The sequence below is a fragment of the Diabrotica virgifera genome, chromosome 8 (assembly GCF_917563875.1).
Source record: "Diabrotica virgifera virgifera chromosome 8, PGI_DIABVI_V3a".
NCBI lineage: Eukaryota > Metazoa > Arthropoda > Insecta > Coleoptera > Chrysomelidae > Diabrotica > Diabrotica virgifera.
In genome coordinates, this window is record NC_065450.1 from 134235683 (window position 1) to 134248020 (window position 12338).

Below are 12338 nucleotides of genomic sequence, written 5' to 3' on the forward strand. Positions count from 1 at the left end.
ATGGAATGTTTTAAGCCTCCTGAAGCTTTTAATGTACAGGAACCACATGGATGGCTGAAATGGAAACAGAGGTTTGAAATTTTCATGTTAGCATCTGAAAAAAATACTGCAGCTGAGAAAATAAAAATAGCATTACTGGTTAATATCATTGGTGAATCTTGTTTAGATGTATACAACACTTTTCCAAACTGCAAGACCAGCAAGCTTGAAGATGTCTTGTCTTGTTTTGATGACCATTTTTTGCCAAAAACTAATACAACTATGGAAACCTTTAAGTTCAATAGTATCCATCAAAAAGAAGGCCAAACTATAGATTCGTTCCTCACTGAACTTAAGAAACAAGCATCTAATTGTGCCTTTATATGTGAAAATGACCAATGCAAGGCAAGTTATGCTGATAGAATGATTCGAGACAAACTGGTTCTTGGCATACATGATAGGCAAGTACAACGGCATTTGTTAAGAGAGCCTGCTATGTCCCTGGAAAAAATGCAGGAATATTGTCGAAGCATCGAAGTGACCATGCAGCATGTTGAGTTGCTCAACAAAACGGAGGAGGAGCCTCAGGAAGTACTCGCCTTAAGGTATGGAAGACCTGAAGGAAGAACAAATAAGAAAAATGAGAAATGTTCACGGTGTGCCTACGCACATGAACCTAGGAAGTGTCCAGCATACAACCAAACATGCAGAATTTGCCAAAGACGGGGACACTTTGCCGAAATGTGTTTTTTCAAGGACCAAAATAATTCTGTCCAGAGAAGAGTATCGGAGGTAACAGAAGCACAGGTACAAAATATTAATGTTTTTGAAGGCAATAATGTTTATGATAATGCATCAGATAATAATTCAGTGTTTATATGTGAACAAAAATATCAAATATGTCATAATAAAAACTACAGTTGGTATGAAAATGTCAAAATTAATAATATTAACATATCTTTCAAGCTCGATACAGGGGCTGAGTCTAGTGTATTACCATTAAAATATTTTACATTGTTAAAAATTAAAATGTCTGATATAACACCAACATCAATGATAATTATTTCATATGGAAATTTTAAGTCAAAGCCTCTTGGTTATATTACATTACAGTGTGAATATAAAAATGTACTAAGACATATAAAATTCCTAGTTGTTGAGTTAGATTCAGAGCCTATACTAGGGTTAAATGAATGTTTGTCTTTTAATATGATTTGTCGTATTGATTCAGTAAATAAACTATTGGATGGTGACATAGGTTTGCCAAAAAGTAAACAAGACTTATTTTTGACATTTAAAGTTATCTTTGAGGGATTAGGATGTATGCCAGGAGTGGTTGATATTAAGTTGAAAGCAGACGCTCATCCTGTGGTTCAGATACAAAGAAAGGTACCATTAGCACTACATGAAAGATTAAAGTCAACTTTGAAAGATCTTGAACAAAAAAATATTATTTCAAAAGTCGATTACCCTACTGATTGGGTTAACTCGTTAATGATAGTTGAAAAACCTAATGGTACCTTACGCTTATGTTTGGACCCAAAACCACTCAACAAATACATATGTAGAGAATATTATAATATACCCAAATGTGATGATATTTTAGGCCGACTAGAAGGCAAAACGATATTCTCGGTAATCGATATGAAGGATGGATTCTGGCAAATTCAGCTTACTGATAGAAGTTCAGACTTATGTACTTTTAACACCCCTTTTGGTAGGTATAAATTTAACAGAGTACCATTCGGATTAAGTAGCATTCCAGAAATTTTTCAAAAAAAGAATACAGAAATATTCGGTGATATTAAAAATGTGTGTATATATTTTGATGATCTTATCATATCAGGTTTAAATGATCAAGAACATGATATAGCATTCAAGGCTGTACTTAAAAAGGCATTTACTTACAATATTAAATTTAACTTTGAGAAACTACAGTACAAGCTTAATGAAGTCAACTTTCTAGGGCAAATTATTTCAAAAAAGGTATTAAACCTTCACAAAAGAACATTCAAGCTGTATTAGCTTTATAAACACCTACAAATAAAAAAGATGTACTGAGAATATTAGGGCTTTTTAAATATTTTTCAAAATTTATACCAAACTTGTCAAATTTAACTTATAATATGCGGAAGTTAACAAGAAATAATATACAATTTAAGTGGTTAATGGAACATCAAAGATAAATGGATGATTTAAAAGCATTAGTCACAAGTAAGCCAATTTTAAGAATGTTTGATGAGAAAAAACCAATTGTAATACAAACCGATGCCTGTAGTAAGGGGATTGGTTCCTGTATGATGCAGGACAATCACCCTATATCATTTGCTTCACGATCTTTAAACAAGGCTGAAGAGAAATATGCTCAAATTGAGAAAGAACTTTTAAGTATCGTTTTCTCTTGTGAAAAATTTCATTTCTGGATTTATGGTCGTGAAGTTATCATTAAAACTGATCATAAACCATTAATTCCTATTTTTCAAAAGAATCTTGACAGTGATGTCAGTAACAGATTGCAAAGAATGCTCTTAAAGCTGCAGAAATATAATATTAAAATTGAATTTTTGCCTGGATCGCAAATGTATGTTGCTGACACATTAAGTAGGTCTTACATTAAACAGGAGACTTCTATTGATACTGACTTAGAGTACATAGTCCATGCGCTTTCTTTAACCTTGCCCATTACGAAAGAAAAGAAATTAATAGTGATGTTTTGTTAAAAGAAGTTAAGAATTTTTGTTTTAACTAAATGGCCTAAAAATAATAAAAAACTTAGCTCAAATCTTAAATATTTTTATAATCTGAGGCAGGATATACTTCTGTCAGATAACTTACTTTTTTATAAAGAAAAAAACTATTGTTCCTTCTAATTTGAGGCAAGATATGCTGAAATTAATTCACTCTGCACATTTTGGAATATAAAAGTGCAAGTATAGAGCACGTGAGATAATGATTTGGCCAAACATGTCATCAGACATAGAGAATTTTGTAGCTAATTGTGAAGTATGTCAACTTAACAAGCCTGCTAACCAAAAAGAAACGCTTATTAGCCATAGAACTCCTGATAGAGCATGGCAAATATTGTTTTCAGACTTTTTTGACTATAAAGGCAAAAGTTATTTATTAATTGTTGACTCATATTCTCATTGGTTAGAAGTTTTTTCAACACAAGATAAAACTGCTAGAACAGTTATTAAACGTAAAGATATCTTTTCAAAGTTTGGTTGCCCAGACATTTTTTATTCAGATAATGTCCCATACAATAGTTTGGAATTTAAAGAATTTGCTAAGAGTTGGAATTTTGAGTGTGAATTTTCAAGCCCCCATCATCACTCCTCAAATGGCTTTGCAGAAAAATATGTCGATATTTCTAAAAATATGCTTAAAAAAATGAAACATATTGTTACAAGTTCTTTACAATACTTTATTTAAACTCCAATACAATATTACAATATGTTAACAACTTGACAACTGTCGACTACTAAATCTGAATTACAACTGAAGTATAAAATGTCAAACACATATGTTTATATAGATTCTTGACGTTCTAGACGTCACCAGACATTTCTGGGTTATTCCATGACATCCAGAACATTCTCGTACGTGACTACTTCTTCTTTTACGTCAAGGGACTTTTTCAATGTAGGATCAATCTACGGAACTGTCATAACACTGCTCCCTCCTTTATAGTTATTCGCCTCGAATAACTGGTCTATCAGGGTCTGGTTGAAGCCAACAGGGTGGATCAGTTCCATGATATGGGGCTAATCTCTCGATATGAACTACCTTGGGTTTACTTCTAGCTGAAAACTGGATGCGGTAGACTAGATCATTTATTTTCTTCAAAACGGTGTACGGGCCTTCCCAGTTTCGTTGAAGTTTCGGACAAAGTCCTTTCTTGCGTGTGGGATTGTATAGCCATACTGGGTCGCCTCTTTCGAAAATTGTCCCAGTAGCATGCATATCGAGCCTGGACTTGGCTCTATCACTTTGGAGCTTCAAACTTTTACGAGCAAATTCGTAGACTTTTTCCAATCTTTCTTTTAAGTTTTCAACGTAGGTCAGGGATGAAGGTTCTTCTTCGCAGGGAAGCAATCTTCCGAAAATAAGATCTTGAGGAAGCTTCATTTCTCTTCCGGCTATCATCATCGATGAAGAATAACCAGTTGCTTCATGTTCGGAACTTCTGTAGGCTAACAAGAACAGAGGAATTAGGGTATCCCAATCTTTTTGATTATCAGCAACAAACATTGAAAGATATTGACAAATAGTTCTATTATGTCTTTCGATCATTCCGTCTGATTGTGGATGGAGAGGCGTCGTTCGAGTTTTCTTAATACCCAAGATTTTCATTAATTCTTGCCATAATTCTGATTCAAAATTTCGACCTTGATCAGAATGCAACTCTAAAGGGACTCCATGTCTTGATACGACGTGTGTTATAAATGCTTCTGCTACTGTAGTCGCTTCTTGATTAGGAAGGGGTGCAATTTCAGGCCATTTCGAAAAATAATCCATTGCAATCATTAAGTACTTGTTTCCTCTCTCTGTCAGCGGGAGTGGACCGAGAATATCTACTGCAAGTCGTTCAAAAGGCTCTCCGGAAAGATATTGTGCCATTTTACCACGACTTCTTGTTCTAGGGCCTTTTCTTCCGTTACATAAATCGCATTTTTTACACCATTCTTCTACATCTCGGCGACAATTGATCCAATAAAATCTGTCTCGAACTCTGGCCAGTGTTCTTTTTACTCCAAAATGTCCTCCAGACAGGCTGCTATGAAGGTCTTCCAACACACTTTTAATGTGTGATTTTGGCAGTACCACCTGTTGAACTATACGTACTCCATCGGAACTTTCCCACTTCCGATGTAACAAACCATTCGAAAGATGCAAGGATTCCCATTGAGCCCAGTACGCCTTTATAGTTCGACTGTATTTAGATATTTCCTGCCAAAGAGGTCTTACTCCATTTTTAAGCCAATCTCGTATAACTCTTAAGTCGTTATCTTTCTTTTGACTCTTCTTAATGTTTTCCAGATAAATCTGGTCATTATCTTCTTGCTGTTCAACTGTGGTCATCCGCAGACTAACTTCTTCGGTTACATTCTCTTTTTGTGCTAGCTGACGTTGGCTTTGAACTTGTAATTCATTTAATGCATTTTGGTATTCTTGAAATTGTTTATTTAACACATTCTTCTCTTTCATCAGTTTTTGACATTCGTTTTCCAGATTGGACTGTGTAGTTTTTGCATTATTTTGAATTACCTTACACTCTTCTTGCAATATTGTCACCTGTTCTCTTAATCTTTCTATTTTATTTTTACTAATCGCTAGTTGTTCCTTCAAATGGCTAACTTCAAATTCCAGTGTATTTTCTTCCTTTCTATGGTCAGTTGTAGGAAATCTGTTTCTTAGTGACCATCTACCATCATTTCTAGTGAGACTTTGCGACAGGCTTCTGGATGTCGAACTAGGCGACCTTCTGATCTCATTCTTGTATTCTTCTTTTCGTGCTTGGGATCGGCTTCTGCAATTGGATTTTAGATGTCCCATTCTTCCGCAGTTAAAACATCTTCTGTTTTCATTTCGAGGTTTTTGTTGGATATTTTGTAGTAAGCTTAATATCTGGGATAAAACTAGTTGTTCATTATCTGTGGTAGTGACTTGCTTATTTTCTGTAAATCTTATTTCTTTTAACTGTGGAAGAGATCTAGAAATATTTTTCGCCACTTCGTACTCCTGAGCTGAGATTAGTGCTTTATCTAGCATTTTGTGGTATTGTAATCGCAGAGCCTGTTGCATTTCGATATCATGCAGTCCATCTATGAAAGCCTGTATACCGATTTGTTCCAGAAAATCTCTTGGTGCCTGAGGATATGCCAAATGTAATAATCTTTTAATATCGGCTTCAAATTCTTGCAGGCTCTCATTATATTTTTGATATCGAACTTTCAGCTGACTTTGAAAAACCTGCTTCAGATGTTGCTGGCCATACCTTGTCTCTAAAGCTTGTACGAGAGAGGTATAATTGGGTGCATCCTGGGGAAGAAATTGAAGGACGGTTGCTGCCTGGCCTCGAAGCGACACCACCAAGGAAGCTGCCATTTCTCTCTCAGTCCAGCCATTTGCTCTTGCTGCAGCTTCAAATTGGAAACGATACGTTTCCCATGCTGTTTGGCCATCGAAGGTGGGTGGTTTCAAAATTTTGCTATTTCTGATTGTGCCTGATTCAAGAAGATTTAGGGGATGTGAAGATGAAGGGGCTGTTTCAGATTCGACATTCGTTATTGAAACAATACGAGATAAAGAAGCTTGGGTATCAATTTTTCGTTCTAACATAACTATTTGTCTTTCTAAACTAGATTTTAAATTATCTTGTTGTTGCTTTAAATCATTTTGTTGCTGTTCTAGTTTATTATCTAAATAGTTTTGTTTTTCTTCTAATGTGTCAATTCTACTATTAATTTGACTTACCTCTAATGTAAAATTTTCTTGAATTTGTGACAAACTATTTATTATTTCTACCTCTACTTGTCTACGCCTCTCCTCCTCTTCTTGCCTACGTTTCTCTTCATTTTCTTTCTCTGCTTGCCTACGTTTCTCTTCATTTTCTTTCTTTTCTTGCCTACGTTTCTCTTCATTTTCTTTCTCTGCTTGCCTACGTTTCTCTTCATTTTCTTTCTCTTCTTGCCTACGTTTCTCTTCATTTTCTTTCTCTGCTTGCCTACGTTTCTCTTTCAACTCTTCCATTTTTAAAAACCATTCTGGTGGTCCGGATGTATCCATTTCTTTGTCGAATTTAGTAGATCTTGTATTGACCATATACAAATTACTTAATGTCTTCTTATCCCACCGCTGTCACCAATGTTACAAGTTCTTTACAATACTTTATTTAAACTCCAATACAATATTACAATACGTTAACAACTTGACAACTGTCGACTACTAAATCTGAATTACAACTGAACTATAAAATGTCAAACACATATGTTTATATAGATTCTTGACGTTCTAGACGTCACCAGACATTTCTGGGTTATTCCATGACATCCAGAACATTCTCGTACGTGACTACTTCTTCTTTTACGTCAAGGGACTTTTTCAATGTAGGATCAATCTACGGAACTGTCATAACAATATTGATGAATTGCCATATTATTTGCTTGAATATAGAAATACACCTCTCCCTAGATTAGGATATGCTCCCTCACAAATGTTGTTAAATCGGCTAGTAAAAACAAAACTACCAATCTCTTCAAGTAATTTATTGCCAAAAATAATTAATAATGAACAAGTTATTTCAGTATTAAATAGAAATTCAGAAAAAACCCAAGAGTTTTATAATAAAACTGCAAGAGATTTACCTCTTCTTAAAAAAGGGGATAATGTACTATTCCAAAAAAATAACTCTTGGAATAAAGGAAAAATAATAAGTATGTGTAATGATAGATCTTATTTAATTATAGATGTAGAAGTCAATAGAAGGAATAGGAAGTTTATTAATAAAACAAATTTACCTGTAAATATATGTGATAGAAATCTGTCAGATTTACTCTATGAATTTGATAATAATGCAGATGCTGTTGTTAATACTACAAACCCTAATACAATGATACCAACACATAGCGATAGTTATTCATTCTCTGAGACCGGATCTGATCATGAAAGTCATGTAATACTTTCAGAAGAGAGTTCTATAGTCAAAGAGACTAATGATGAAGCTTCAAGAAATCTTGAAACTCGTAGTTTCTTGGATCAGCCTGTCTCAGATGGTGAAAGTAAAATTGTTTCTAATAATGATATTGAATATGTATTTATGAGTGATAGTGATACTGATACATTTGAAAGTTATAACAATGGTGATGATAATCCATCTGAAGCTGGTATTAGACATATCCCTCGTGTTGTTAAACCCCCAAAATATTTAGAGAACTATCATTTATTTTAGAAGAAGAAAAAGCGTGTTGTGTAGTTAGTTATACCACAGGTTATACATTATGTTGTTCTATGTTTTGTGACTTCATGCTTCCTGTCAAGTGTCTTGTCATGGTGATGACTGGGCGGGAAGAGGGCAGATGGCGGCAGAAGAAGCCACATATGTAGTAAAATGTAACAAGTAGATAAAAAATAATAAAATACAATTAAACATAAAATAGTATTCTTTTAACCATAACAATAAATAAAACAGTATTTTCCTGTCACCGTGTCACAAAGAAAATTGTCCAGTGCAAGTACATGTTACAATAATGATTACATGCACTTGCGCTGGCCAATTTTTTGTGTGACACAGTAACAGGAAAATACAGTGTGTTTTATATGTTCGTTCATGGGTATTGTTTCATTTTTCCTACTGTAAAAATATTGTCAATAGTTGAAACATAACCTTGTTAAACATATTTGAATTTCGCGGCATTTTATTTTACATTCGCTTAGAACTGTCACAACTTTGACCTTGTGGAAGCCAAGGAGCCAAAATATTTTATAATTTCTAGACGCGAGTTTTCTCTGTATATTTGAAGCCTACAACATATTATTACATTATAATTACATGGCAACACTGCCAAATTTTTATATTTTGTGAAAATCACGTCTAGACATCTTGCAGCTAATTTCTCGAACCCCAAAACTTAATGTTGTCCGAAGTTTGAGTAAACTTTTGCCCAACAGTGTAAATTCCAAAGAAAATTTTAAAATAATAAAAAAAATTGGCGAAATCCGTTAATCCGTTCATGAAAAAACCAACTTTTAAAATGAACATAATTTTTGCTGGTACAAACCTTATTACAAAGCGGTTAAAGTTTATGTGCTAATGTGCAAAATTGCACAATATAATTTCAACTGTTTTTGAAAGCAAATTTACTGAAAAGATAAAAACACCTGGCAACCCTGCATGGCACAAATCCACAAAACAAATAATTCCTAACTTCTGTGCTTAACTTCACATTAGTTTTTTGTGCTTCACACCGCGATATATCTGTCATCTGTCCATTGTAATTGTAGTTTATGTATATTTTTATGAACAATATTTTAAGTCTCATAATAGTTTAATTAATTTGTAGGTATGTATTATACTTAAATGTAATATACTTAAATAATAACACATAGCTTTTTAGTTATCAAGATATAATTATACCTGTGGATAAGCATATTATTAATATAGATACCAGATGGGTGTCAAGGGTTTAGCAACTTTTATCAATAGAAGATCTAAAAAAAGTATGGAGTCTTATAAATTACATGATACAAAGGTTATATTGGATGGTAGTTCCGTTTTATGCCAATTATATTACAATCATACTATTTCAAAAAATGGTTGTTTTGGTGGAGATTATGATAAATATGGTAATGCAGTTTACAAATTCTTTAACATGCTGTTCCAATGTAAAATAACTCCATATATAATACTAGATGGAGGTTATGAAAGTCGAAAAATAGATTACACATTACGAATGCTTGAAAAGAGAATAGTTACAGCCGAAAATTTAATTCCTACAACTGATGGAAGGCATGAACCCAACCCTATTTTTCTTGAAGAAGCGTTTGTTGGTATAGCTCGTAAGTTAGGAATTAAGTTAATAAGATGTTATTTTGAAGGTGATAAAGAAACTGCTAACATTGCAAAGGCTTTAAAATGCCCTGTAATCAGTAATGACTCAGATTTTTATATTTTTGATGTGCCTTATATACCATTTTCAACAATTAAATTTAGTGTTCAGTCAGTTTCATCATTAAATACGGATACAAAAGAATTCATCCAGTATAAATATCTTCGCTGTGAAATTTATAGAACAGACAAATTTTTAGAATGTGCAGGTGGAATGAGCAAGGAAATTTTGCCATTGTTTGCTGCTTTAGTGGGTAATGATTTTATAGATGGTATTAACATATTAAAGCTTAATATGCACTTGAAATATAATAATAATAACCTCCATGAAAGAATTGAAGCCATAATTGAATGGTTACAGAGAGAAACAAAAAATAGTGCAATTGAAAAAGTATTACATACTTACAAACAAGATGAACGTGATTTCATAAATAAAAAAATTGAAGATGCTATTATTGGTTACACATTTAAAAACAGTCAATATTTAAAGTATTTTGATGATGGGACAAAAACTGATGAATTGGAAAATGATTATGAAGAAAATAAATTCAATGATTTTGAAAAGTTATTACATACTTTTCCTAAACTTTTCTTAGAGAAATTTAGGAAAAGTTTGTATCCTACCAGATTTATGGATATTTTGACACATAACAAGTACTATAAGTTTAAAGCACAAATTGAAGTAAAAGAATATGAAGATGCTCATGCAATAAGTTATGAAATTATGTCTGCTATTCATAAAATATTAACAAGTTCTACAGAAAATTTGATTTGTGTTGTAAGAAATCAAAGTGATATAAAGGAGATGAAACTACCTATATGCCATATTGACCTCCCGAATTTAACAGAAATTCAAACAACCAAACTGAGAGAGAGACAGTCATTGGTATTTCTTATTTTAAATATAGATGTAAACTTTTCCATAAAGTGTTTACACCATTTTCCAGAATCTTGGCATTTATTTATCCTTACTTTAAAATATATGAGAAATAAGTCTGTTATGTCTTGGTATATTTTATATTCAATTATTATTTGCAAAATAGTAATTGATTATATAGATTCTAAGATTGGTTTTTTCCGATCTGAGGCCCTATTTAATGAGGAATTTTCTAGTAAAATAAAAGATATAATGTCAAACAAAAAACCATTGCAATTAAAAAATTCAAAACAATTAAAAGATGCCTTAGATGATATAACTTTTGAAGATGCAGTCATTTTTATGAACAGAATTCAAGTGTATTTTGAGTTTAATAGACAATTAGAGAGGAATGTAAAAATGTTTGATAGAAAATTAATGCATTCACTGTCACAATTTCAAAGTTGTTTTCTTCATATAAAGAACCTTAATGAGTTACTTAATATGCCTTTTGAGGATTTCCTGATAACAGAATGTTTTAATGGTACTTTTGTTTATAATTTAAGTTATAGCATGCTCAGGAGAGACAATCTAGATGAAGTTAAAGATTTATTTCGTGATGCACCATCAATATTAAATACTTTTGAAATCATTATTCACCTAATCAAAGAATGTGATGAAAGCAGTTAAATAAAATTAAACTAAATAGCATGTTTATGTTATTTTTTAAGAATAAAATTGTTATTTTTTAGAAAACCATTTTTGTATTTTTATAGAAAATAAAGAAATTTCAGAGGAAGGTAGTACCTACTTTCAATTATAAAATAATAAATTATATATTTGCCAACTAATTCACTAATTGCCAAAAATTTCACAGAATCAAGAAGTATTTAAGTAAAACAAGTCTAAATATTTTAGTTTTGTATAAAGGTTTATTAAAGAACTTATGAGCAAATTGAACAGAATTGTTTACTCTGATTGATGCAGTATCAGAATGCTCTTATGAATTATACTGTCGACCAGTTTATTTCAATAAAACCATCTTGGATCTAAACATGACCCAATACATTCAGTATTTCCTAATGTGTTCCAAAAGAAAGAGAAAATCAAACATGGCAAAACTGTGACTATCTGAGTGAAATTTTCTTTGACTGAAAACTACTTATTTTGAAGATGGATTTATTATTTTATGAAATACAGAGTGATTTTTGTGTATGGAACGCCTCAATTATCGCGGAACCGGCTTGCACGATTTTTAAAAGTTTTGGTGTGTAAGGGTCTTGTGATACGGCCGATATATTATGGTGTTATTTGCATTGTTGTCATATCTTCCCTTTTTCTGAAAATCTAATGAGCTTTCTTATTTCAAATCATCAATTTATCTTATATATTCTTTGCGTTTTGAAGAAATACTGATTATTTTTTATGTACTAATGTACTATTCCCTATACCTAAATGCCGTAATTTCGGAGTCATTGCTAAATTTATTTAAAAAAAAAGTTAAAACAAATTATTAAAATCTATTTTTTTGCCCAGGGCAGACATTATTTTATGTTTTTTGGATCATTATGTAAACAAAAAACATTTTTTATAATTTTTCTTAAGTTGATCGTGTTCGAGTTATAAACAATCAAAAAACAATTGAAAATACGAGAAATTACGAATGTCAAGGCTCAAAAACACAAATAAAATTGTAAATGAGAGGACGGGCGATCGTATTGCATTGACAATTAAAAAACAATCTGTTAAAATGAAATATTCCCATATTACTTATCGGGAACTGATAAAATGAGGTTTTAACTTGAATTTAGGTACTTTGCAATTTGAAAAATAATATTTTTTACTTGTGTTTTTGAGCTTTGAAAATCGAAATTTTTCGTTTTTTTTCAGTATTAA

General features: G+C 32.2%; 2 protein-coding genes across 2 annotated transcripts; both read left to right on the top strand.

Moving 5' to 3' along the window:
* On the top strand, positions 1 to 2699 carry LOC126890270 (uncharacterized). Its single transcript, XM_050659127.1, has 2 exons — positions 1 to 786; positions 2601 to 2699. Exons 1-2 carry the CDS (start codon positions 1 to 3, stop codon positions 2697 to 2699), a joined length of 885 nt encoding a protein of 294 aa, XP_050515084.1.
* Positions 2700 to 8946: 6247 nt separating this feature from the next.
* LOC126889710 (protein asteroid-like) lies at positions 8947 to 11201 on the top strand. Its single transcript, XM_050658247.1, has 2 exons — positions 8947 to 9041; positions 9096 to 11201. The coding sequence occupies exon 2, from the start codon at positions 9150 to 9152 to the stop codon at positions 11130 to 11132; it is 1983 nt and encodes a 660-aa protein (XP_050514204.1). The 5' UTR covers positions 8947 to 9041; positions 9096 to 9149; the 3' UTR covers positions 11133 to 11201.
* Positions 11202 to 12338: the final 1137 nt, after the last annotated feature.